Here is a 27,553-nt window from a genome sequence, read left to right as displayed (position 1 = left end):
GACCAAGGTAAAGCTGCGATATTGTTCTATGAGTCTAACTGAGGATAAAATTATACTCGATCAGTTATGTATAAAATCTGCTATTTTTTGAATGAATAATTGTAAAATATCTGGTTATTTTTGTAAACTGTATAGATAAAAAGTGATATTTGATGATTTGATGTTTGTATTTTAGCCGCTGGACAGTGAGAAGGACTCGTCTCTGGTGTTGCTCTGCTTCGGTCTGTGTGTGCTGGGAAGGAGAGCTCTAGGAACAGCTGCCCATCATATGTCCAGGTTATTCAGTAACCTTTCTTACAATCGCCCAACCTGCAAAGAAGTGCACATTTGTAGTTGATGAGTCTTCACTTAAGTAGGACAGACCAACCGTACATACTGCACATCATAGTTTCTTTGCATATTTATTCCTTTAATAGATTGCAAATCTTTCCAGATTAGAGATATAAAGCTTAAAACACAACGATGACCTAATATCATCCAAAATGTAGTTGGAACTGAGGGAAAACCAGAATGACCTTGAGAGGAACAGGCTTATGAAACTAACAGTTAGTGAGAACTGACACCACATCACTGGGTTACAGTCACATGAGTCAAATTCTGGAATTAATTTGACCATAAATCTGATTAAATAAGTTTAAATGTATTTGTTTTTCACATATTTGTTTCCCGATTTGTTTGAATAATATACAGGTGCATCTCAATCAATAAAGTTCATTTATATTAATTCAATATACACAGACTGAAGTCGTTTAAGTCTTTGGTTCTTTTAATTGTGATGATTTTGGCTCACATTTAACTTTATATAATACACAGGTTTCACTATTTGAGTTGAATTTCTGAAATAAATGAACTTTTCCATGATATTCTAATTTATTGAGTTTAGATTTGCTAATCTGTGACATTGCAGATGTTTAATGTTAGTGAATATTCACATAAATATTTCACATTTAACTGAGAATGAAAGGATAAAATACATGAAGAGTACATAAAAAGTTTTCCTTTGTCACTTTTCCTTTGTGAAACTATTAATGTATATCAAACAAACAAGTGGATGCACATGTCTTTGATCGGCATTAAATACAGTAGTTTTCATAACTTGCTGAATTATTCTTGTGTCGTTGCTCTTCTCTTTCCATCACAGTAACCTGGAGTCTTTCCTTTACGGACTTCATGCATTATTTAAGGGAGATTTCCGCATCTCGTCGATACGAGACGAGTGGATCTTCGCAGACATGGAACTGCTCAGGAAAGTTGTGGTGCCTGGAATCCGAATGTCTCTCAAACTACACCAGGTGAGCCTCAGCCGGCGATGTGACCCCCTTTTCGTCTTTCTGTGACAAAAAGGTCACCGTTCCTCTTTTTCCGCTTCTCAGGACCACTTCACCTCCCCCGACGAGTACGACGAGCCAGCGGTTCTCTTCGAGGCCATCTCCTCTCACCAGCAGAACCTCGTCATCGCTCATGAGGGCGACCCCGCCTGGAGGAGCGCCGTACTGTCCAACGCACAATCCCTGCTCGCCCTTCGCCACGTCCTCGACGAAGGCACCAACGAGTACAAAATCATCATGCTCAATCGACGATACCTCAGCTTCCGTGTCATCAAGGTGGGCACAAAAACACATTTTATGCATGCTATAATAAATCTACACAAACGTTCATTAAATGAAAACATTAAATGAGAATTCGCCTCTTGGGCCACAGGTGAATAAAGAATGCGTCCGAGGTCTCTGGGCGGGGCAGCAGCAGGAGTTAGTGTTCCTGAGAAACAGAAACCCAGAGCGCGGGAGCATCCAGAACGCCAAGCAGGCGCTGCGAAACATGATCAACTCTTCATGCGACCAGCCCATCGGTTATCCCATCTACGTATCGCCGCTGACCACCTCCTACTGCAACTCGCACCCGCAGCTCGGACACATCCTGGGAGGCCCCATCAGCATCGGAAACATCCGCAACTTTGTCGTCAGCACCTGGCACAGGTTTGTAACTCGAAAATATGATTCAAAATGGTTCTGAATCTAAATGATTATGTTCTCAAATGTCTTGTTTTATCCACAACCCGAATTTCTTTGTTATGTGGAGCAAAGAAACCAGAAAATATTCACATTTAAGACGCTGAAAATGTTTCCTTTGCGGTGACATGGTCAAAATGTTATATTTGAATGTGTCCTCCTAGATTAAGAAAAGGCTGTGGTGCTGGCTGTAACAGTGGCGGCAACATAGAGGATCCAGATGCAGGCGGCCTGTCCTGCAGCAGTGCAAACGGGATGGCGGGCGACTCGCAGCAGAGCTCCATGTCACAGGGCGGGCTGTCTGGACCTGCACCTCCTTACTCGTACCAGCCGCATCCTCTGGGTAAGAACCGCGCTGAGAGCAACAGTACTGGACTTCTGTTTGAAAAAGATATTGAAATCAGATCACTAATTACCTTTTTAAAAAGCAACGCTCCTCAACAATGAGCCTGCAAACAGGGAATGTAGTGTTAAAGGCTCATTAAAGGCGTATATGTTTTTGGTGTTTTACAGCAGTTGGCAACCGTTACGTTTCATTATCTCCTTTTTTTCCTCCCAGAGAAGCTAAATTGGGACAAATATGATCCATTTTTCGTACTTTTTGTCAGGACACGTCCATTCAACCTACTTATGCTTTAACAAATCAAAGTAACGAGGGCAGATAAAGGTCAGTTAACGCATCGCGTGTAGACTGTGTTCTTGTATACGTCACCTCTTTAGGACCTTTTACTGGCATTAACACCGAGCGCTGTCAGGACCAGCGTTTATTAAGTGTTTATGATGGAGGGTGTGGGTTTTAGAGAGGCTAGAACGGGACACAACCATAAACAATATTATCCTCTCCTGTTACTGCTTCATAAACATTGTCACGACCAGTAGTCCTCATGGAGACCAAATCCTGATCCTGAAAAATTGAGGTGCATTATGGGGATCCAGTGTTTGGGCACTTGACCCGCACTCAGACAAAAATCCATTATATTTATTCGACATCTTATGTCACTTTTGTCTTCCCTGTGTTCAGGCACCAGTCAGAGTTCCCAGTCGGTCCAGTCTGGTTTAGTCCGCCACTCCCCAGCCCGAGCCTCTGTCGCCAGCCAGTCGTCCTCTTACCGCTACAGCAGCAGCCGTCACTCGTCCCTCCGCACCTCCACAACAGGCCTGGAGCCGTGCCGACGCTCGTCCACCAGCCAGTTGTCCCTGCGCACTCTCCCCACCTCCCTGCAGCTGCGGCTGGGCTCCACCTCCGACCCCGCCTGCCCCACAGGCCCCGCCTGCCCCACCGGCCCCTCCGCCTCCCTGTCCAGCCACAGCATCCCTCCCTGCAAACGCCACACACTGGTGGGCCTCCTGGGCAACGACGGCCTGTGCAGCACCGTAACAGATCCTCTCAGCCAGCATCACCACCACCACCACCACCACCACCACCATCATCACCACCCTCAGCAACACAACCCCACCGTCTCCACCGTGCGCAGAGACGACATCTCATACAGAGTGCAGGTTCGTTTGTCAGTGTGAACGTCAACCCTCGTGTCTGTTCTGATGATAATTCTTTTTCTGTGGATCGTCCAGATTGTGGACGTGAGTCAAGTGCTGGAGAACATCAACTTATCCAAAAGGAAGGAGCTGCAGTGGCCTGAGGAAACCGTGAGACTTAGGGCAGGACGGACCTGCTGGAGAGACTGGAGCCCTCTAGAGGGCATGGAAGGACATGTAAGTACTTTCTGAGGCCAGGGCCACACTGGATGTGTAAGCACCACGTCTTGCTTTTCTTTTAGGGACAAGTGTTAACACAAACTGTCTCTGGAATGATCTGCTCTCAGCTCCATTATTATCTACAGTAACAGTGGCGGACGGTGAAGTTGTGAGGACCAGCCAAAATGTCCTCATTTGTGCAGCCTAAACAAAGCTTTGTCCCTAACCACAAGCAGTTAATGCTTAACCCAGGAGTGTCCAAACTTTTTTTTTTTTTAAAGAGGGCCAGATTTGATAATGTGAAGATTCCCAGGGGCCAGTTCTTTGCTTCTAATATGCCTTGGATTATATTGTTTATGGTTGTGTCCTATTTTTTTTTGTCCTCTCTGACCCACTTCTTCCATCATACACGCCTCATAAATTCGACCTGATGCGCCCCTGTCTTAAAGCTGCCTCCTTTGTCGCCCCCTGCAGGTGATTCACCGGTGGGTGCCTTGTAGCCGAGACCCAGCCAATCGCTCCCATATCGACAAGACCATCCTGCTGGTACAGGTGGAAGAAAAGCTAGTGCCCATTATTGAGACTGGGGTGATTGAGCTGGGTGCCGAGGTGTGAGCGGACGAGCAGGCACATCACACACAGCAAACTCTCTGGCTTTCAGCAGGAGCCTGCAGACAAACAGGAAACGGGAGACTCCCCCTCCTCCCTCCCTCCCTCCCTCCCTCCCCCGTTCATGATCACAGAGGGGGAAAGGAAGCCAGGGAAAAGTGCAAGCGGCAGAGCCTTTGTCCATCCAACATCCTTCACTGCATCCACACGTCTGCCTTTCTTCGCATCTCAGAAATGCTGCATGACAGTAAACAACTCTTAAGTTACTCCTTGCGACTGGTGATTAATTTCTATGCATTTCATCGGACATTTTCTTGGCAGTTACGACAGAGATGAATTGTAAAGAGCTTTTGGAGAGTTTCTTTGTGTGTGTGTGTGTGTTTTTGTTTGTCCTTTAAATACTTTGCCAAATAAGCCTGGTGTTGATTCTCTGGCCATGGTTTTCTACATGTGAAAGCTTTTATTTTCGCTGCCATGACGACAGAGGAAGCTGCGATGCAGAAAGAGACTTAAGTCGAGGACTCGACTGTGCTGTGCTCAGCAGACTCCTCTGTTTCATTGTCGTCATTCCGTTTTGTTTCATTTTGACATTTGCAAGATTACGCAAAGACAGAAAAATACTTGCACTACAATTTTTTTGTTGTTGTTTAATTTACAGTGATGCACTACAATCTTTAAATAATATCACTTTTTATTTATTACAGACTCTGGCCATGGTTACTGATGCCTTGGGAATGAATATAATGCAATCATCATTCTGTTTTCAGCCATTTTTATTTTACTATTTTATGTTTGATAAACTTGAAAATAACTTTTTACTGTATATGATTATATCTCTATGTAATATATATATATATATATTTACACAAATATATATATAATGTAAATGTATAAAAAGATTTTGTTTTCAATATTTATTACTGTGAACATGGTATTTACACTATGTTAGATCTTTTTTTTCTTTTTTTTTCTTTTTTTTGGACAAAGGTTAATGTATTAAGGACCATGGTTGAAAATAAGATGCCAGATTTTTTGATGGATTGTTTCACTATTTAACTTAATTCTTTTCTATATGGAGAAATAAAAGTTTGATTTATTGCTGACAACTTTAAGTCACCTCATGTGGTCGTTTATTTCTTTTTTTTGATTCTTTTGAGGTCAGATGTTACTTTAACGTTAGCTTTTAGCAGGTGAAGTGGACGCTGAGTCATCAGCAGTGACTTTATTTGAACGCACAAAGACGTCGCATGACCTCCAAGCTTTAAAATGAAACTTGTGAGCAGCAGGTGCAGTGACGAGGTGATTTCCCCCTATTTTATAAGTTTGTAGCTGAGAAAAATCATGTGACTCTTCCACACTGTGTATCTCTTAAACTTTACAGCCACTGAAGACACTGCAGTTTGACGTGTTAAATTGTTCACCTAATCTATGTCATTTGATTTAAGCAAAATTTACAAAAAATGCACAAATCCACAGCACCGCAAAATACATTATGCGAAAGTATACAGTTGAATCAACACCATTCAATATTCATTGTTGTGTCAGACTGAGTTAGATTAACTAGTTGTCCCTTATTACTTGTACACACTGGTATTTTAATATCAGAATATGAAATATTTAATTACATAATCCTTTATGAATAATAATACTTTTTTTCTTTTTGGAATATATATAGGATTATATACAATAGTCACTGTGTGAACCGTTTGTTTTCCAAAATAAAAGAGCAGTGGCAGAAAGAACATTGTTTACATTAGATTAGATTAGGTTTGACTTTATTGATGCAATATTGGCAAAACTCACTTGTTACAGCAGGGTAAAAAAAATGGGTTAGAGATAAACAAGTGACACATTAGGATTATAATAAGTGATAAAATAAGTCTACAAATGCTAAATATAATTTGAATAAGCCATACAAAAGGGTAAAGAGCAGGAATATGGAAGTATTATGAGAAAGTATCCAAGATATTATAATTAAAAACATTAACAGTATTCAGGAATATTGACATTGCGGTATCAGCACGTAATTAATGGATCCGAGGGAAATAGGAGGTGTTTTCCACGAAACCATCATTATCCACAGGAAGATTATTTAATCTAGTTTCCTCTATTATCGATAAACAAACAGGTTCTGACATGATACCGATTTTCTGTTTACATTTAGGCCACACCCCCACGCCCTATGATTGGCTGTTCTCCGGAACATTCCTCAGTGGGTTTTTTTTTCCCGACGTCATATATATCAAACGTCCGACCGCCGCCGCTGCTGCTCCAGTGTGTGTGTGTATCTGAATGTGAATGTAGCTGACTGCAGCGATTCTCCCTACTGCTGACTCATAACCAAGGAATAAAGGTAAAAAAAGCAAACATCGAAACTCTTAGTCTCAGTGTTGATCACATTTTGACTGAACAGAAGTTAAATGACAGCTTTTCTGTCACTGACTTGTTCTCTGTTTAGAGCTGTTTTTGTTAGCTTGTTGTTTTTGCGCTACGAGCTAGCAGGGTTTATCATTGTCATGTGACTTTAAACCGTCAGGTGGGAAAACTGTTTGTACACATATATCTGTAGCTATCTCTCTCTACATATATATATATATATATATATATATATATATATATATATATATATATATATATATACACACATATATATATGTGTGTATATATATATATGTGTATCATATAATATATGTCAAAATTAACCTTTAACACAAATTAATTTAATCTTCTCAGGACTAATATCGTCCCACTTTCCATTTGTCATTAAAGTAACTTTTATTTATTTATTTGAAATTATATATAAAAATGTATTAATATTTCAATTGACAATTCATCTATGTTTCAGTCTTGTATTGTTTATGTTTGTCAAAGTTTCATACAGTTTTACAGTTACAGTTGTACAGTTTTTCTTAATTTAATCTGCTTTGATCTGAATTGTATTCTATTCTGAAATGACTATTAGGGCTAGAAAGAATGTTTTAGATGTGATATTTCATATTGACTAGGAAGAACATAGCTGTAATAATGCATTTTTAAACTATTTATGTGTATATATATAGTGTTACAACAGCTTTAACACTAGCGTTTTAATGCTCAAGTGTATGTTTTGTGTGCCAGTCAGTAAATCTAACCATTCACTCATCTATAATCTATGAAATGTCAATGCAAAGAGTGGTCTGATTTAGTGGTCATCCCTACAGGAGGTCAGGAGATGTGTCGGCCAGTCGTCTTTGCTCTGCTCAGCCTCAGTCTCGGGCTGGTAAACGCATTTATTTCTCAGCAGACAACAGATGAGAAACACTGGGTGGTTATTGTGGCAGGATCTAACGGCTGGTACAACTACAGACACCAGGTCAGAAGTGTTAACCACACGTGATGCATGAAGTTGCTCCCTGTGTTACTTTACCTTTACTGGACTGTTGGTAGACCATTTCACAATTTTAATGTTTTACTTTTTTACCCTTTTCCCTTAATTCTGTTTTTACCTTGTAAAGCACTTGGTCAACCCTGATGTTTTTTTTACTAGTCAGTACTTTAAGCAATTTCTACCAAAATCATTAATGCTCACACTGGTGCTCTTGGTAAGTCACCTTCCAAGCGAACATTTGAACAGTCATGTGATTAATGGACAGACAGAAAGATGTTCCTTGAATTAACAGAGAGAGATGTGCTACAAAACGTAAGTTGTCTTGACATAAAATCCTCTTAACACACACAGAAAAGTCACTTGTCCTTTACATTACATTACATGTCATTTAGCTGATGCTTTTATCCACAGCGACTTACAATGGAATTGAGTACAATCAGCCAGGGGTTGAGTCGAACTTGCAATCATTGCGACCATGATGTCTTTTGCACACAGGGTACCGGTCTTAACCGCTGAGCCACTCTACCCCCTTTCCCAGTGCATGAGTTTGCTTCAGCCTCAGAGACCTCTAATCACATCCAACCAAATCTCTTGCACTTTCAGGCCGATGCTTGCCATGCCTACCAGATCGTCCACAAAAATGGCATCCCAGATGAGCAGATAGTCGTTATGATGTACGATGACTTGGCTCAGAATGAAGAGTGAGTTATTTTTTTGTTTTTATGAAACAGTTCTCTGACACACTGGGTTTTTTTTCTTACTGCTTTTAACCTCTTTCCTCTTAAATACCTAGTCAGTTATTGACCTTTACTCTTCCCACAATAGATGAAGCCTCTTCACACACAGAAAAGTCAATTCCCCTTTCACAGTGCACGAGACAGCTCAACATTGTCTCATTGTCTCATTGTCAACAACAAAAGCTCACCATTTGTTTTGTTTTTTTACTATTATTTGTCTTTGTTATATATTTTAAGTATTGGATATATAAACACAAGATAAATAGCAAGTTAGAGCAAACATTTCAAACTCTTAAACGAGAGAATGTATCACATTTATTCTTAGTAAAGGTTTCCCCCTATAATAACGACGATGGGTCAAAACATTAAAATAGACATTGTGTACAGTGGAGCCAAAATATGTCATTTAATTGATTAGCTGATAATGAAGTCATTAATAGTTATAATTATATTTTGGTAGCAGAAATTACGTTATTAGTTCTGTTGACAAACATTTCTTGATCAGGATTGTTCAGAAAAAGAGTTGTCAGATAATCTGAACCCAAATATTATATCGCTGTTCTATATGTAAACCACATTAGCGTAATCTCACATACAGTACATGTTGCATACTGTGTTGCGTGTCGGATGTCGACCTTGTGTCAGAATCTGCCAGAGCAGCAGCACTGTAAACTGTAAACAGTGAAACAGCCACTGAGTGGAGTCACAAGAAACTAATATTAGTTGCTTCGTCAGACTCTGACTCGTTGTAATGTTACTCACATGGTGTCTGGTTAGAGGAGCCGCAGTGAAATCAGATCTGACTCTTGTTATTATCAGGTTCAGTGTTGATTTGTTAATAAGTGGCCCCCCAATTTCTTTATATCCTAAGCTTTCGTGCATTAAAATTTGGTTAATTGTATGAAAACATTACTTGTGTATCTGCATTGAAACTGTATTAGCTTTAAGAGGCAGACTCATGTTGCTTTGATCTATTTTGCAGTCTGAAGTCCTGTCATTACATTGCAGACACGATAAAGCTTATTTATAACAAACATATGTTTATTTAAAGCCGAAACTCACATTAAATCTATGAATTTGTTTATGGATTGATTTCAATTTTGGTTTGTAAAAAAATGCCAATTATCAGAGACAAAACTGGCAACAGAACTGGAAACTGGTAGTTACTCAATGAATCTCCCAAAATGGTGACACTGTACGGTCACCATCATGACTTATTCAAGCTGCAGATGACTTTAATAGTAATAATAACTATTGATAGGTTGAGGAATGTAATTATTAACTGTCTACTCATTTGATTCATGTCTTTGAGGTCAGTTGTCTAAAATTGAGATGAATTTGTTTCCATTTGGAAGGAATTATTTGATCATATTTTTTGGAATAACTACTGTATATCAGACTGCCATTTTGGACCACCATGTTTTACAAAACCCAAATTTGGACAAGCTAAATATCATTTGAGTTTTGTTGCTAGCTTAAGACTGCATAGGTTCTCCAACACATTTAGAAGAGAAGTGTGAAGTGAGAGGGATATTCAGCTGCAAATTCTACACACTGTATATACTTTCACATAATGTAGGTCAAGTGGAGGGGAAAAAACTTCATGCAACATTGATTGTTTCATATCCTGATCGCACGCCTGTATGGCTGCTGTCATTTATTAACAGGTGCAGTGGTTAATAAACAACGTGTGTTTCAACAACGCAATACTGCAGCTCACGTAGTTTTTCTCGTGTATACTATGTTTCACTATAACTGCTAGCAGAAGCTTTTACCAGGATTTTATCCACTAAGAACCTGGATGTTGTGTAGACCTTTGAAAAAAAGTGATTATTCAGCAAAAAATGGAAAGATTCTTGTCTTGTGAAACCTTTGTCCTCGTCACCTGATCAGCGAGTCATGCATCTGGTACTCTGTCTTCATAAAGAGTGTTTTGTCAGCCATTTACACTTCCTCCTGTAAGTCTGAGTCATTGTATTGTTTTCAGGAACCCCACTCCAGGGATAGTGATCAACAGGCCCAATGGCACCGATGTGTACAAGGGAGTTCCTAAAGATTACACAGGCGAAGTGAGTGCCAGTATATGTATATAAGAGTGTAACCCAAAGCTGTACATGCAGTCTTTTATTTTAAATGAAAACATGAGGATTTCTAATTGGGTTTTGTTTGGGTTTTTTGTTTTTTTTCCGTTGTAGGATGTGACCCCAGAAAACTTCCTGGCGGTGTTGAAGGGCGACTCCTCAAATATCAAAGGTGGATCAGGAAAAGTGTTGAAGAGGCAAGTGATTAGAGGTGGATCACTCAGTAGGGTTACATACACAGTTTAATCAAGCTAAGGCTGTAGTCCGACTTAGAAGTGCAATTGGACAACTTGCAGAGTCCGAGTATACATGCGGGGGAGAAAATCTCACGAGGCTAGCTCGATTTTAGTCCGACTAACATGTTTACATAACATTAAGAAAAACTAATTGTTGTCTTAGTGCGACTAAAATGAGACTTTTAACATGCATGTAAACACACTGACTGAATCTGGCACTGGCTGGTTCATCCGGTTTGTTTGTTTTACTCACCTTGTCCTCTTTGTCTTGGCAGTGGTCCCAATGATCACGTATTTGTGTACTTCACCGACCACGGAGCACCTGGTATTCTGGCTTTTCCCGACGATGAAGTGAGCCTCTTTTTACTTTGTTATATCTAAAGGTTTCCTCATAACATGACTTTACTAGAACCAACTTCCCCCAAGTTGTTCAGCTTGTTTTGTCAGATCAGATCAGACATGCAACTACCTGATAGAGCTATAAAAAGTGTGAGGTCATAGACAAAGAACTTTTCTCACAAGATTCTTATTAACATCATATGTAAAGGCTGATTATCATATAAAATATTTTTAGTCAAGTGATTTTAAGTGACAAAGATGACCACTGAATTTCCTTTTCAAAGCCTTTAGTTTTGTAATTTGGCCAGTGCCGTTTCGACATTTTGGCAGAACCAGTAGTTCACAGACGTTACCTGTCAGTCACACTGGTGTCCAGTGCACTCATATGTGCTGTGCTTCTTCTTTTATTACTCCTAAACAGGAACATAATATACAAAAGGAACTTTAGTTTCTATGGAAGAGGAGCTGAAACTAGTGATTGCGACCATTAACTCCTCAGGAATATGTTATAAATAAAGAAAGGTCGTTAGATCAAAGACAGCAGCTTTAAAGTTTAATCTAGTCCCATTGTCAGGATTCAACATTTTATTTTACAACATCCTCAGTCATCCTTTAACATTTTTGTGTTGGAGCAGCTTAGCATCATCTTAGATCCTTGTATTCAATCAACAAAAGAAGCCAAAGTTTTCAAATGTTGACATCTTAAGTTAAAACAAAAGTATTATATACAACATATTTTGTTCCATATCATAAATGTATAATTGATTGCTATCCAGATCCTTTTCATATGTGGTCAGTTTCTTGACCTGTTCCTGGGCTTCATTAGTAGCAATGACTACTATAATGTTATAACTCCAACTGTATATGTGTTGTGTATGTGTCTGTTTATAAAGTCGACTTTCTCTCCCTCCAGCTCCATGTTGAAGATCTCCAACAAACCATCAAATACATGCACGATAATAAGAAATACAAACAGGTTTGTGGATACGAAACAATCAGATGATCATGACTCACTGTAGCTGAGGTGATCATAGCACTTGTTTTTGTTGCTCTCTTCCACAACCCCCCCCTCTCTAACACACACTCATATCTGGATATTGACAGATGGTGTTCTACATTGAGGCGTGTGAGTCTGGGTCAATGATGAAGGACCTGCCTGCTGACATTAACGGTGAGTTTGAACTTCAAACTCATCTGATTCACTTTCCTGGAAAAGCAAGCGATAACCAACCCTCACGGATCAGTAAAATCTTTCTGTCAATGAACAATCCTTGATAACATAAAATGATCTCTTTTGGGATTCATTTCCGTCACTTACGTCTGACTTTCTGATCAGTTGATTTATTTTGCCCAAGACAGAAATGACAAATGATAAAAGAACAGAGTGGAGGGAGAGGCAGAAAGTCCATTAACTGAAGCCTCCACCCTTAATAACATAATACAAGCACAGAGGTAAGAAAATGCATAGAAAATTTGTTTTTTTTTTTCCAACCAATTTCAATAGTTGATCTGCTGACTGACGAGTTTAATGGCAACGGACCATTGAGTTGGCTTTAAAATAACTCTTAAACTGCCCAGGAATATTACCTTTACCTGAAACATTCCATAAATAAAAACTGGTGATGAGCTGTAGTTTTCTTAAATAGAGGAGCAGATGAGGCTCTGATTGGTTTGCAATTAAACTATTAGAGTATGAAAGAGCAGTTTTAATAAATTAAACAAGTAGAGACAGAAACCCTGCCTTCATTCCCTTTTTTTTTTTACTCTATTTGTCATGAACGGAGCGAGTCAGTGAATGTGTGGACTTTCTCTTCTCACTTGTGTCATGTGCTTGGTCATGTGATAACAAAACAAAACAGACATGGAACAGAGTTCTTGCTTTCTACTTATTATATTATGTATTATAATTACTTTATGTTTTTAACTTTACAGCTCTGAGAGGCTAATTCAATGTAAGTGTGTAAAATTGAGGAGAAATTATTCTTTTTGATTTCTTCCATGTTTGTGTGCCTTTTATGAATTCATTAATATATTTTTACATCCCCCCCTTTTTTTACACCACAAATTTAAGTCTTTTAAAATTGCGTTTGTCTCTTGATGGGCTCACAAACTGCTTCGTATGATGTTAATACGTATGTCTTTCAACCAAACGTGTTTGGCCAGAAAATTCCAATCTGTCACTGCCAAATTATTAGACTGACTCGCGCGAGCATGTCTGTGTGTTTTGCAGTGTACGCCACCACAGCAGCCAACTCTCACGAGTCGTCTTACGCCTGTTACTATGACGAGAAGAGGGATACATACCTGGGCGACTGGTACAGTGTTCACTGGCTGGAAGACTCTGATGTGGTGGGTGATGTTTTTCCCTGCTGTGTCCAAGTCATAACATTTAATCTGGATATTGTTACCTAAAAGAGTGTGTTTAAGTTGTTAAGTGTTGTATTTTCCCTCTTCATGAATACAGTGATTTTAAATTTTTGAAATATTAATATAAATAGCCAACACAGTTTCCCCTGGAAACTTTGAGTTCTTCTTCTTTCCACAACCATTAGGAGGCAAATATTAAAACGTTTTAGACATTCTAACCTGTCGTCTATTGCATAATACAGCTTAAGCTCTCTTACACTGGTGAGTTTTAATCAGGACAAGAGAGACTCTGTTTTTTCTTTGCGGTTCTGCACCTGGTGACAAAAATATGTGGTAACAACAAAACACCTGTGATCTTGTGGTTCTATAAACATAAATGTTTAAATTGAAAAGGGAACCAAAAAATGGGACTTATGAGAAATGTTGAATGGTAAATCAGTTTTTTTCTGTATATGCTCTGCCACGTTTTCAGGAGGACTTGTCCAAAGAGACTTTGATGAAGCAGTTCAAGATCGTGAAGAGCCTCACAAACACCAGCCACGTGCAGCAGTTTGGAAACAAGGTGGGACAAAACACAAGCATCAACAATATTGAGGAGAAAGTGTTCATTTAAATAGCTCTTTATAGCACCCATAAGGTACCCAATGTGCTTTACGTAACAACAGAAAATAGCAAAACGTAAAGAGAGAAAGGAAGATGTCACAGAGCTACTAGTAGTAGTAGTAGTAGTAGTAGTAGTAAAAGCCATTTTTTAATTTAAAAGCCATTTAAAATGAATTTGGAGTTTAGATTTAAGTGCCATGGTGTGGGAATCAGAGGGTAGCTTGTACCAAAGTTTGGGAGTTGCAACAGAAAAAGAAACAATCATCATTTTACATTAAAGTACAGTTGCAATATGTGCTAATAGTAATAATAATATCGACTTATTTTTGGTATCACTAAGTAATAGGTTTGTCATAACAATGGAAACAATGTTGGATAAAGTTTGTGGATGAAAAATGAAGAAACCAGTTTTCAACATTGAAACTTTGAATCATTGTCCAGCCCTAACATTACTTTAAAAAAATCATAGTATTGTTATAGTACAGTATCATCTCTTTAGTACATATATTTACCATTTTTATTACCAAGACGGAACTTGAATTGGAAATAAGATGGTATAATTGTAACGTTACCCTGCTGCAACTGAAATGTGAAGTGTCAGCCATTATATTTCCATATCAAATGTCGAAGGGACATTGTGTGTGTTTCCTGCCCTTTTTTCACTTTTTTTCTATCCTCTCCTCTTCAGACACTGGCCCACATGAAGGTGGTGGCATTTCAGGGAGAACACAGCGCCAAGAGCCGTCCTGTTCCTCCAATGACCCTGCAGCCAGTTAAGAATCCGGATCTGACTCCAAGCCCTGATGTTCCCCTGGCCATCATGAAGAGGAAACTCATGGCCTCCAATGACATCAGAGCTGCACGGGGCATGCTGGCGGAGATTAGCGCCCACCTCAAGGTAAATGGTGACAGAGTTTTAATCTCTCAGGAAATCTGTGGACGACCAAGTCCAAGTCGTAAAAATCCGATGTACCATAAAGATTCAATTTACCGTTCCCGTGTTCCACTGTGTCTCACTCTGTGTTTGTTCAGGTGAGGGAGATGCTGGCTGACACAATGCGTCAGATTGCGGAGAAGGTGACCGGCAGTAAACTCGAGGCAGAGGTGGTTTTAAACCAACAAGCCGAACTGTCCATGCATCAGTGCTACAAGTATGCGGTCAGACACTACAAACACGCCTGCTTCAACTGGCATGAAACTAAGGTAGAGCGTTAAAAACACTCCCACCACTGTTTTCAGAATCAATGAAAATGTTGATCGATGTTCTGCAAACCTGAAAATAATGACGCTCTCAAATGTCTAATTTTTATTGATTTTTCATGTATATGGAAGAGATTGGAAAATTTCTACATTCAAGAGGCAGAAAAATCAATAATAGTTGGCGATTAATGAAACTGAAAGTGCATGTGGTTTCTGTAACAGTGAATTCATGTGCAGCTGTTGGTTGAAACTAAGTCACATGTTGAGAGTTGGGGTTCTAATTTAAAAGAGGAAACACCAGACCTGTTTCACATTCTTTTTATAAATATATGGTTGACCTCTTCCTCTTCCAATTTTGGCTAACAGTTAGAGGTTTCCTACATTCAATTCAACAGTATATCACTACTTATCTCATATCATATCTTTTGTCTTCATCTCTGCCTGAAACTCGCACAACGGGTTCTTGTGTATTGTGTTCTTTTTAACCAACTGAAGTTCTCAAAACTGTGACAGTTGCAGCAACAGCAGGTGTCTATGATACAAGATTTAGAGTAAAAACGTGCCTTTTGTTGTGAAAAAAATATCAACAAAACTATTTGTAGAGCCGAGTATACTCGAACTATACTATATCTCTAAAATGAGATGAGACACTGAATGACTGAGAATGGCACTGCAGTTCTGACCAGAGAAGTTATTAAAAATACTTGTATACGTGTTTTTAAATCTTCAGTAAGTACTTTTATGCAGCTGGGTTTCATTATTGTCTTTTTTTCTGGTAAATGTGTTGACATTTCAGGTGCCGCATGTACACCAACATTTACTGTATAAAAGTCACAGACTGTAATGACATGTGCTGCCCTCTTGTGTTGTGTTTCAGTATGAATACGCTCTGAGACACCTGTTCGTTCTGGTGAACCTGTGTGAGAGAGGATACCCTGTAGTGAGGTATGTTCTCCGTCACTCTTCATTCATTCAAACCCCGGTTGTTACATTTTAAATATTTACTGTCATCACCACTAATCAGCATAAGAATCAGCATAAGAAGTGGCCTGAGAGCAGCGGTGAAAAGCCACACAGTGACAGCTTCAGTGTTTATAAAAGGGGGAGGAGTCAAACGAGCCTCGCTTGTTGGACAACACTGTGACAAAAGAGCGTACCAGTGATGGAAGAAAGGCAGTGGCCAAATTTGACCAAAGAGATAATAGATTAATCAGTTTTTATCACAACGTATATAATTTCAATACTTTATTTTTTTTTATTTTATTTTATTTTTTATTTTATTTATTTTCTCACACTTAGTTATGGGGATAATATGAAAAGTGCTCTATAATCCTGACCAAAAATAATTGCAGTTCATTGTAATAAATGTGAAAATAATTGTTTTTACATTTTTAAATGGACAAGCACACATATTTGGTTATGGAAATATGGACCAAACAAATAAATGTGACCAAAACATATATGAAAGTGTTACAAAATGTACTGTAGTTTTCCAAAAAACATACATTTTTACCCACACAAATGATAGCAAAAATATGTACCCTAACCCAATTCAGGTAAAAACAGTCTTAGTGCGATGACAATAAAGGCATTCTATTCTAGTGTTCATTAGAATCACTTTTGTTTGAGTGACTTTTAATGAAAACTACAGTATTGCTGAACTGTGTTACACCATTTCTGATCTTTTTCGGGGATGGTTTACTTCGTATCTTTACCTTTTTTGTACAAAATTTAAATTTTCTTATATTTCTCTCCACAGTATCCTGGAGGCCATGGACTCTGTGTGTCATTTCAACTACTGAAAGGTTTTCTGTTAATCTCTGAAGTCTCAGATTCGGCTGCTGCCTCCTCCTGAAAAGGCTTTTCGGAGAAGACGTCGCTTCTCATTGCACTGTTTAGGAATCAGGCTGACACAGAGTTAATGGGATTGTTTCATCAACACACTTTAACACTTAAATCTGTGATGGGTTTTTTTTTATTTCTGATTTTACTGAGAATTTTTAAGTGTGTTTTCGTATGGATTGCACTTTCGCTTTCAATGTTTTTTTGATTTTTAAGTACATTTTTTAAGTACACATGATAAACAGTTTAGAATATTGAATTTGTGCAAATGTGTCTTCAGCTTTTAGCTTTATCTGTGGTTTGAATGAATGATTGATTTTTTTAAAGGACACCACGAAACACTGAATGTTGAAGCACGAAGAGTGTTATGACAAGAATCTTGAAATAAAATCTGATGGACCAAAAACACTTGTATTTTTAATGTTTTTACCTCTTGTGTTATTTTCTTTGCATGTTTTTACTCTTCATTTTAAAACGCATTATCATTTCTCATGTTGTAATCACATTTACAGCTGATCTCCAGAAGAGGATTTGTATACAGATGTAAAATAATCCTCCACCTGAATTACAGTTACTTCATAGATATCATTTCGCAGCAAGCTTGTTCTCACACATGGTTTGTACACTGACCAATAATATCTGTGTGTAACAGCATGTTCTTTGAATGTTGAAGATTATTTTAATTAACTTACTTGGTTATTATTAATGACTACAAATGAGTACTTATGTGCAATCGAAGTGTGTATATGTGTGTATATATATATACATATATTGTTACATATATTATATATAATATTATACAATATATTTTTATATTCTTGGCCTGTAGATGGCGATAAAGGATCGCTGATGATTCTCTTCGTGTCACTGGGGTTGAATGATTTTGAATAAATATCAAATCACGATTATTTTTTAGCTGAAATTGTGATTGCAATCTGATTTGCGATATCATAGAATGTTAATGTCTACATTGTTTATTGCCATTTTAATTTCTGAAATGATTACTGTGTGATATGTGTGCAGATGTGAGAAACAGATGTTTCCTTCAGTTTGTGGGGTATGTGTATAAATTCAGGACAATATTTAATCTAAAACGGTATTTTGACACACATGTTGGCTTTTCGAAATATTGCACCTGCTGCGATTTTAAAATGAGAATAATCTGTATTGCGGTTCTGATCCATCCATCCATCATTGATTAATTGTTTAGCCCTAAGTAAGAACTGATACAGATCAAAGGAAGCACACTGTGGTTTTTTGTCATGGGAAGTGAATGGGAACGGCAGATCAAAGTCAACAGCCAATAATGTGTATGTTCACAGTCTCTGAGCCACATAATTGTCAGACTGTTGGCTCTAATGGTGGAGGTTTTTGACGCACAGGTGTACAACACCTGTGAATTACGAGAGTCACGTGTGAAATAATTAAATTACGACATCTAGTGGCGAAATGTTGACACGTCTTACGATAAAAAGAATCTGTTTCATTTATTTATTCTACTTTTTCCTTCACTGTTTGATGGCTGACATATATGTCCTCACTTACTGTTTACTTCTTCTCTTCGAATTTATTGCACGGCGTTTTCATCGGCATAAATATTGACTTTAACTTCGAGGTTTTATGGGATTATTTTATTTTATTTTTTTTGTCAAGATTTTGAGCAGGCAGAAAGACTGGCTACCTATACGCTCCTGTTCCTGTCCTGTAGGGAAGTGGCCCCGCCATGGTCCCCGCCCACCTATGCCATAAAGTAGGAGGACAACTTGACCGAAACCTGTCCCTGCTCCATGAAACCGCGACAGAGCAGAGGAAAACGTCTTTTAGGTCATAGAAGCAGCTCTTTAAACCATCTGGAGAAGCGAGAACAGCCGTGATAGTCAGTCACGGTTTGCACAGCGTCGACCTTTAGCGTTTAAGTCTGGTATTAGCTTGCTAGATTAGCCTGTTTGCTAAATTTAACATAGCTCCGGGATTCTCGAGATTCTTCGGTTGCTAGTTTAGCATTTTCGCTCGATTTTAACCAACTGTCGCTAACTTTACATCATGGGATCCAGGGCGTCCACGTTACTGCGAGAAGAGGAGATTGAAGAAATTAAGAAGGAAACGGGCTGTAAGTCGAACTCTACACCAACTCATATGATGGAGATTAAGGCATTTCCCCAATTTGTCTCAATATTTCATTCCAGTTAAACATCTGTTTACCTCCATTTGACACAACATTTTAACTGGTAAATTCAAGTGGGTCTTCACGATATCAGGAAAACCCACAATACGCGACGACATTGTTGAATATTACGACGACGATACGATCATTTTATTAGCGTGGGAATTGCTAATTCATATTCCACATTCTTTCTCAACATCTGTTTTCCCACAATCAGCCAAAACATTAACACTGATAGGTCTTCACAATAAAATTATACTACGACGATGCAATGCGGTAGTTTTTATGGGATAAACATTAGGGATGGGAATGGCCAGTGACACCACAATACGATATTATCATATATTGCAAAAAAGTATAATAATACCAGTATAATAATATGATTTTGCCGTATTCTCTCGTGAGAGTGAGCACTTTCGTCCAATGAAACAATAACTGCTAATCAGTTATTTAAAAAAAAAGTATTTCCCTGAAAAAATATAATTATAATTGGTGTTCCAAATGAACATAATACTGCCAGGCAAAATAGCGCAATATTTCACTGCGAAATAGTTTTGATTTGAGAATGAAGTGTACCTCAGTCTGCCACAACTTTAGAGACATCTATAATTTCATGTGATGAGGCCAATCACGATAATCCCCAGTGTTTCCTCTTTTTAAATTTGCAAATACATGCACTCATGGGAAGATGTGTGCATAACATTGATTGCATCACTGCTGTGCTGTCTCTCACATCTACAACTACATTATATCATTCACTATTTTGCACTTTATATTTCTCATCGTGTCTTCTCTGTAAGTAATGTTATATATATATATGTATATTTTAATTATTGTTCTTTGTTGTCCTTGTTCTTTCTAGTTGATTGTCTGTTATGTTTATGTATGTTCATGTTTACGTTTAATGTACAGCGTGTGTTAAGGATAAAACCGGAGTCTAAGTCCTTGTATGTGTATGTGTTCACATACTTGGCCAATAAAGCTGATCCTGATTCTGGCATAATCAGTTGTAGAAAACCAACAAATAATGACTGTTTTCTACATACATGTATTGGTATTTTTTTACTAAACGTAAAAAGTTCTGAGTACTTCATCACTGTGCATAACAGTGCAACCTGATTGCCAATGAGGTCCAGTTTATAGGTGAAAGGTTTTTCTTGCCTGTAGTTGTGTATCTCTGTTACCCTCTGGTCATTTCTGAGTAAATAATTATGTCTCTGTGTTTTCTTACCCACAGTCTCCCACAGTCAGATAACTCGTCTGTACAGTCGCTTCACTAGTCTGGATAAAGGTGAAAATGGCACCCTTAGGTAAGAAACAATATAACCACCACCTCTGTGAATGTAAACACCAGAAAGAGAAACATGGGAGACATGTATGACACACTGTAGCAAAATTTTCCAATAACAGAATTATAAACACTAGGGTAACTTTGGTAAAATTGCAAGAACATTTATTCCTCTGTCATTTCAACCTGCCAACATCTTGTCATCAGATTGTCATCAGGAGTTTAAGGCACAGTTTTGAAAACATCTTTATTATCAAATCAGTTTTGCAGTCTCATTTAACTCAGTTAGATTGCAGGTTATTTTATGGTGTTTGATTAACTTCTAGTTAATGTTTCTCATAATCTCTGGGCACAACAAGCAATAGGTAAAGAAGCGGGTAATCATTAAAGCTACAAAAACTTCCGTTTGGGTGTTTGTGTCAAAGCATAGTCATTTGCAGATCAGTCGCCCAAGAATAGATTAAAAAAACTCTATCTGTTTATTTTTGTGAGTCTTTGAAGAAAACTTTATTCTTTTCAGAGATGGCATGTTTACACAAAATAAATTCTTGGCTTCACTTGTTCTTATTCCAAGTCATAGCTCACAGTCCAGTGCAGCCTCATTCATGTCCAAGGTGACTTTTGTCTCATTCAGAATTATCAACAACCTTCCTGTTCTGCCAGAGAAGTGAAATTTATGATGAATAATGAGTTAGTGTTTTCCTCCTTTTTCATATAAATCTTCTTAGCCTCTTCTAAAAGTAGATCATGTTCTTAAATTTGTGCTAAATGATTGTATTTCTTTTTCAAATGGACAGTTTCTGTGTTGATGTCTCGTCATTTGTAGTTGCTTAGTTTCTTCCATTATGTCTCCTGTTGTCTGCAGTCGAGAAGATTTCCAGAGGATCCCAGAGTTGGCCATTAATCCTCTGGGAGACCGAATTATCAATGCGTTTTTCCCTGAAGGGTGAGTTGTTTCAGTCACCACTCACTCTGCTGTCTGTGTCAGATCTTTATTGCGTAGGTTGCATTTGAGTCACTGCCACCACAGATCTAAACCAGACCAAAACACACAGCTTGACTGCAGATTTAAGAGGCTCAGACTTTTCTGCTGCTTCTGTTTAGTAAATAAAATCAGTGTAGGCTTTTGCACACCACAGTGTTTGCTGGGCAGCAGTTTATTTTATCAGCCTTGAAAATCCATGAATGGAGTGAGTTTGTGTTCTTGACAACCTGGTGGAAACGCTCAAAATGATCAACAACAGGTGGAAATGTCACGCTAGTTCCACATCCTTAATGACACAACTATATCAACTGTTACTCAGGACACCAACTTAGAACTTAATCAAATTAGTGGTAGTTGAAATGGCATTTCATAGTCCAGCCACTTCTTTGGTACTGGATAATGTTCTCTAGGATTGTTTTCAACAATTAACAGTAAAACAAACAAACATACAAACACTGTGGTGGCTTCTTCAAGTTAAGCATGTTAAGTATGTTGGACAGCCCGTGGCCAAGTGGAAAGGGAACTTGACTTGTAACCAGAGGGTCTCCGGTTCCCTGAGCAAGGTACCCAACCCCCAATGCTCCCCGGGCGCTACTCAGTGTGGCAGCCCACTGCTCCTAATTCTAGGATGGGTCAAAATGCAGAGGAATACTTTCTCTAAGCGGATTAATAAAAAAAAACTAACTAACTTTCCTTGTTCCTCGGAGGATGCAAAAGTTTGCACAAATAATTACCAAATTGGAAGTCTCTCACAAAAGTAAAGGCGGAAGTCTGCTAATGGCACTTTTTCACTATACAGTTGTAGCATGGCCCCACACTACTTGTGTTTTTTTTTTCTTAGTACCTGGTATGTGGTGCATTTTTAGTACCTGCTCTGGTGATGCTAAATACTAAAATGTTGCGACGACAGACTGCTGGCCACTGATTGGGCAGAGAGTGGCGTCATGGAAGAGCCATGAGCATGACGTCCGACACAAGAATCAAACCAAACAGTGTCAAATTCGAATCAATTAAAAAGACTCAAAACATGTCCAACAATTAGCTAGGAAATGTCTAAAGTCTCTTTATTTACCAACAGCAATCGTGAACCGAATCACAATCCGTTCAGCCTTGTATTTTCAGTTCAGTGACTCTGTCTGTGCTCTGGTCATGCAGGATGTACTGAACTAATCTTTTTAATTTACTGATTCTAATGGTTCAGTACACCAAAATGAACAGATTTTGCGTGCCATTATATGTGTGTGTGTGTGTGTGTGTGTGTCGCATATTAAACGACATCATGGCAGATTCGGTCAGCCATAGTATTACAACTCTGCCCATGTTGAGGCGGTACTTTAATAATAAAAAAAAACTTGTTTCTTCTGACAGTAATGTCGATGCCAATCATCCACATCCCACTCTCTTTCAATGATATGTTTATTTTCAGTGCTTTGATGCTGGACCCCTGCTGAGATGATCATAAAATCCCAAAAAGACAGATGTGTGGGGGCATCAAAATCAGAGATGTGGCATTTCCGGTCTCTTTGCTCTGAGTTTGGCTCATTTGCTTTAGAATGACTTGACAAAGGAAGTGAAGAGTTTTGCTCTGTGAAATGGTGTTTGGTTACAACCAGTTTGAGTTTCCTTTTGTGTTTCCCACACATTCATCCATATCATTTGTAGGATAAAGGTAACCCGAGTCAGCACAGAAGAATCAGTCACCGTTTATTATGTTGTATCTGTTCCAGACCAAGACGTGCACTACAATAAAATCTTAATCTCATGTAACTGTCTTGTGTGCGTGTGTTTTTAGAGAGGACCAGGTAAACTTCAGAGGCTTCATGAGAACCTTGGCTCACTTCAGACCAGTTGAGGACAATGAGAAGAACAAGAATCCCACCAACAGCGAGCCGCTCAACAGCAGGACAAACAAGCTGCTGTGTGAGTGCAGAGCTGGGTCACACGGGCGTGTCTGGGTGGAGCTGGTGACCACGTTCACAAACTTTCTGGGATAACTTCATAATCTGGATTTAACTGTGTCTCATGACTTATCTAGTTTTGTGTTTTTTTTTGTTTTCAGTTGCTTTCCGTCTGTATGACCTGGACAGAGATGACAAAATCTCTCGGGATGAGCTCCTGCAGGTGAGTGAGTCAAAAAAGCGCCGAGTCATGGAGCAAACTGTAGTTTAACTATAATTAAATCTGTTTGATGGTGACATTTTACATCTGTTTTGAAAATTGGTCAAGTCAGACACAAATATTTATCAAAAAAAACGTCTTTTTTGATAATAAATATTTAACAAATTATGTGATTGAATATTTTCTAGTTTAAGTGCCCCATTATTACAATGAACCAACAACTTTCTAAATAATAGATAAAAAATAAACATAATTACAGCCCTGGTTTGGTTTAAATTAGGTGTATTGATTGGATATGACTGGTTACATTTTTAATTTAATGCCTGTAAAACTTTGTGTTTTGTTGTGACTCTTTTTTAATGACATGAATGATAGCAGACACATTGACAAATTCTTATTTTCAGGCTATAGAAAACCTGTTAATACCTAAATATTTTGCCATTTATCTAATGCTTGGCATGAGAACGGATGTTATTATGTAACACATATTGCAAAGTGCAAGAGAGAGAAGAAGTCTTTTGATCATAATCATGTCAGAGAGAGAGAGAGAGAGACTTTGCCCTTGTGCTGATAATGATGTGATATCGCTCTGTAACTACAGAGTGATTCCGTCAGACGCTCTAATATCCTGTGTTTTGTCTTCGTCTGAGCTCCCTCCATCTTATTTGTTGCCCCTGTGTGAAACCATGTCGGTTTCAGTGACATTGTGTCACCTGTAATTGCCGTTAGCTGTGGGTTCAGTGACTCAGACAAGTCTCTTGTTTTGCACAAAACATTTCTGTGTCGCCTGCATCATGTGATGCAAGAGCCTGTTGGACTCAAAACATGCAATAGGGAAGTAATGTTTGTTTTCCTGTTTTTCGGAGAATGAATTGACTTGTTATTTGTCTTGAACATTAAACTGCAATACCTACAATTTGCCCTGTGCAGGCACTTAAAATACTTGTTTTGAAAACAAGCCATTATACTGCTTAGGCCGTAAACACTATGGCGTGTATATAATGTATACTACAATCTGTTTTCACAGATTTCCAAGAACCCTAAAGAGACGTGTTGTTCCTTCTTTGCAGGTGTTAAGAATGATGGTGGGAGTGAACATTTCTGACGAACAGCTTGGCAGCATTGCTGATAGAACCATCCAGGAGGCTGACACTAACGGAGATAACTCCATTTCCTTCAATGAGTTCATCAAGGCAAGTCCTGTGGCCAGAGGGCACTTGACTCCTCACATGAGTTTAAAACGTCATGTGACATGTGCTCTTTATCGAAACTCTTCAACATTTACCACTAATGAGGTGGACACAGTAATATAATATTATATAATAACGCCATGCACAATATTGCGATATTTCACTTTATCGATTATATATTATATTCCGTTTTTATAAGATATTATTTGATATATCACGATAATGCAAAATCAGATTTTTGGTTTAAAAGGTTTAATGTTTATTTGTAACAGTTACATTTAATATAATCATTTTGATAACCCGTTTGATTTTGTTTTCTCAGGTCTTGGAGAAGGTGGACGTGGAACAGAAAATGAGCATCCGCTTCCTGCATTAAGTTTATCTACTTTTCTTTTTTTTTTAATTATTACTCTTGAGTGGAGCTTCAACATGCCAGTTGATGACCTATGGTACACAGCCTCGTCCTGCTCGTCATCAGGCTTCTGCGGCCCACACTCTGTACACACTGTCAGACCAAGCATTAGGTAGATCGCTTCATAGATGTTGAGTTTCTGCTTTTGCACTGTTCTGTAAACAAAGGGAAACTCTGTGTGCCTTTGGTTGTTTTATGCAATATCACAATATACTGGTATTGATGAAAGCTGTGACGTTATGAAAATATAATAACATGGCAGTCCCTCGTACCTGATATTTCCATGTAAATCAGAGGTCTCAAACTCGCTGTCCGTGGGCCACATGCGACTCCGCCAATCAATTCATATGAAGTTATAATCACTTATTTTTGTTTCATTTATAGATTCATTTTGCGTCATAAAAATGTTTATACTGAGTGAACTAGTTATTGTTTCATATCAAAACAAACGACTTCTTTCACTTGATTGGCCCCTTACTGACCAAACTGGACACTCAGTGGCCCCCAGGTCATATGAGTTTGAGACCCCTGCTGTAAATAATGAAACGTCTCTGAAATTCTTTCTCATTCTGTCTGGCTCACTCCAATATAGTATTCATCAGTTTTTTTTTTAGATTAATTTATTTGCCAAAGGTAAATAGATTGCAGCATCATTTAAAAAAAAACTCTAGCTGTAATTATTGAAACTCTAAAGTTATAACCAAAATCACTGTATTTTCTTTCCCTTCATAAATAGTGTTATTTATTAGAAAACCTATGTAGAGTCACATTTAGTATGTCTGCTAAATTATGATTTATTGCATAGTATAAATAAATAAATAAATAAATAAAGCTTTTTTGCTGGAAGGTCATTCCTACAAATCAATGTATGTTTTACTGCAGACATTGTCTTAATGTGTAAAAATATTCAAAGGTTTAAAGTGAGACGTGTGAGAGTCCACTTCAAAGCAGAGCCGTGTTTTTAATGCTAACGTGAGCTTATGACTCCTTTTTCTAGTTTGTCCCCTGAAGCAGGAACCGCTTCAGAGAATATTTTGTCTGTTTGTGTATTTTACTCACTCAAGTGCCATGGCTTTGTTTGTCCATTTTAATTTATTATCTCAACAGTAAAGCGAAACCAAAGGCCACGTTCGTGTCTTTCTGATATAGGTCAATCCTTTTTTTTACTCCCAATAGATTTGCTGTTTCAATTGTTGGGAGTAAAATCAAAGTACATTTTAATCAGTAAAAGCCAGTGACAGCCTGGAGCCACAGATCGTTTTGATTAATGTATATTAGGACCTGTGATAATCGGGTTAAAAATAAAGCTTTTGTTATTTCACTGCCGCTGTGGCTTAGTTTTAAATAATAGATTTTTCCCACTAAGACTTGATGCTCGAACAGTGTCACGTCCTGCCACTTCTGTTTGTATGACCTGTCTCAATGAGGCGAGAAAAATGGACTGGCGACCTGTCCAGACTGTACTCGACCTTTCACCCTGTCAGCTGTGATTAACGAGCCTCACGTGGAGGATGACGCAATAGACGATGAATGAATGAGTGCATGAATGACCAGTTCTGTATGATAAAGGAGAATCAAAAACATTTCCTGTACAGGCTAGGGTACATGAAGTGGGAGAGATAATGTCTGACCTTTTTAATTTTTAATATGAGTTTGCACATAACAGTTCAACCTTGTCACTAATAACTATGTAATGTTGGTCTACCTATGAAAGTGAACCATGAGTTTGATTTGAATAAAATGAGTGCCATGTCATTTATCGAGAAGCTGTTTTAGTTTGTTGAGTTTATTCCCTTTTGCTAAATATGGTGACGGGTGTAATTTCCGTCTGTAGTTAGTTTAAATGTCATTAATAACTAATTGTTGGTTCAGTCGTGAATTAATGAACCAAAGATAACTTGTGGTGGGTTACTGCTTTCGTCGTGCATTAATTTTACATGGAAGCAGCAAATCTGAAAAATTCAAATAAGTAGGAACAGGTTAGTGTCAGATCAGAGGTCTCAAACTTGTGGCCCATGGGCCACATGCTGTCTGCTTAACAATTTTATCTGGCCAGCCTCTTAATATCAACTCATGAGTTATTTCTGTGTGGGCTTTTTTCATTTTGCATCATATTTGTGTTTATATTGTGGAATATTTATCGTTCCACGTTTATTTTTAATATATGTGAAATTCATAAATCATAAATTATATTATTTTGATGTCTTTTTCTCAAAAACTGGACACAGTGGCCCCCATGTCATTTGAGTTTGAGACCCCTGCATTAGATGGTTGATGTTTTTTGTATTTAATCAATCTATCTTTATTTATA

The 27,553-nt window shown here is 38.2% G+C and overlaps 3 protein-coding genes across 3 annotated transcripts in view; all 3 read left to right on the top strand.

The window, feature by feature from the left end:
* Nucleotides 1-5,425, top strand: part of pcnx1 (pecanex 1) — a 34,177-nt gene extending 28,752 nt beyond the window's left edge. The window contains exons 28-36 of the mRNA XM_044047194.1: nucleotides 1-7; nucleotides 176-276; nucleotides 1,142-1,292; nucleotides 1,374-1,604; nucleotides 1,702-1,976; nucleotides 2,174-2,352; nucleotides 3,031-3,509; nucleotides 3,582-3,722; nucleotides 4,179-5,425. The exon at nucleotides 1-7 is cut by the window's left edge and continues 224 nt beyond it. Of these exons, the coding sequence (XP_043903129.1) occupies nucleotides 1-7; nucleotides 176-276; nucleotides 1,142-1,292; nucleotides 1,374-1,604; nucleotides 1,702-1,976; nucleotides 2,174-2,352; nucleotides 3,031-3,509; nucleotides 3,582-3,722; nucleotides 4,179-4,319 (1,705 nt within the window). The 3' untranslated portion in view covers nucleotides 4,320-5,425. The remainder of the gene's footprint in view (nucleotides 8-175; nucleotides 277-1,141; nucleotides 1,293-1,373; nucleotides 1,605-1,701; nucleotides 1,977-2,173; nucleotides 2,353-3,030; nucleotides 3,510-3,581; nucleotides 3,723-4,178) is intronic.
* A 1,140-nt stretch (nucleotides 5,426-6,565) lies between these two features.
* On the top strand, nucleotides 6,566-17,491 carry lgmn (legumain). The gene is made up of 14 exons (XM_044047986.1): nucleotides 6,566-6,666; nucleotides 7,514-7,665; nucleotides 8,284-8,381; nucleotides 10,405-10,486; nucleotides 10,613-10,695; nucleotides 11,010-11,085; nucleotides 11,987-12,049; nucleotides 12,178-12,244; nucleotides 13,304-13,422; nucleotides 13,913-14,002; nucleotides 14,732-14,941; nucleotides 15,076-15,246; nucleotides 16,121-16,188; nucleotides 17,003-17,491. The coding sequence occupies exons 2-14, from the start codon at nucleotides 7,525-7,527 to the stop codon at nucleotides 17,043-17,045; spliced, it is 1,311 nt and encodes a 436-aa protein (XP_043903921.1). The 5' UTR covers nucleotides 6,566-6,666; nucleotides 7,514-7,524; the 3' UTR covers nucleotides 17,046-17,491.
* A 1,328-nt stretch (nucleotides 17,492-18,819) lies between these two features.
* chp1 (calcineurin-like EF-hand protein 1) lies at nucleotides 18,820-26,997 on the top strand. The gene is made up of 7 exons (XM_044048005.1): nucleotides 18,820-19,195; nucleotides 20,487-20,559; nucleotides 21,403-21,483; nucleotides 23,315-23,442; nucleotides 23,582-23,643; nucleotides 24,711-24,833; nucleotides 25,153-26,997. Exons 1-7 carry the CDS (start codon nucleotides 19,129-19,131, stop codon nucleotides 25,204-25,206), a joined length of 588 nt encoding a protein of 195 aa, XP_043903940.1. The 5' UTR covers nucleotides 18,820-19,128; the 3' UTR covers nucleotides 25,207-26,997.
* The last annotated feature ends 556 nt before the right edge of the window (nucleotides 26,998-27,553 follow it).

Source organism: Solea senegalensis, linkage group LG16 (genome assembly GCF_019176455.1).
Source record: "Solea senegalensis isolate Sse05_10M linkage group LG16, IFAPA_SoseM_1, whole genome shotgun sequence".
NCBI classification, from domain to species: Eukaryota; Metazoa; Chordata; class Actinopteri; order Pleuronectiformes; family Soleidae; genus Solea; species Solea senegalensis.
This window is presented reverse-complemented; position numbering and strand designations above follow the sequence as displayed.

Bases quoted from the DNA above. Each gene is read 5' to 3' on its own strand.
- lgmn (XM_044047986.1), top strand. From the start codon at position 7,525: ATGTGTCGGCCAGTCGTCTTTGCTCTGCTCAGCCTCAGTCTCGGGCTG. The intron at 11,086-11,986 runs GTGAGCCTCTTT...CTCTCCCTCCAG, and splicing joins TGGCTTTTCCCGACGATGAA to CTCCATGTTGAAGATCTCCA. The intron at 13,423-13,912 runs GTGGGTGATGTT...CCACGTTTTCAG, and splicing joins GGCTGGAAGACTCTGATGTG to GAGGACTTGTCCAAAGAGAC.
- chp1 (XM_044048005.1), top strand. From the start codon at position 19,129: ATGGGATCCAGGGCGTCCACGTTACTGCGAGAAGAGGAGATTGAAGAA. The intron at 23,443-23,581 runs GTGAGTGCAGAG...TTTTGTTTTCAG, and splicing joins CAGGACAAACAAGCTGCTGT to TTGCTTTCCGTCTGTATGAC. The intron at 23,644-24,710 runs GTGAGTGAGTCA...CCTTCTTTGCAG, and splicing joins CTCGGGATGAGCTCCTGCAG to GTGTTAAGAATGATGGTGGG.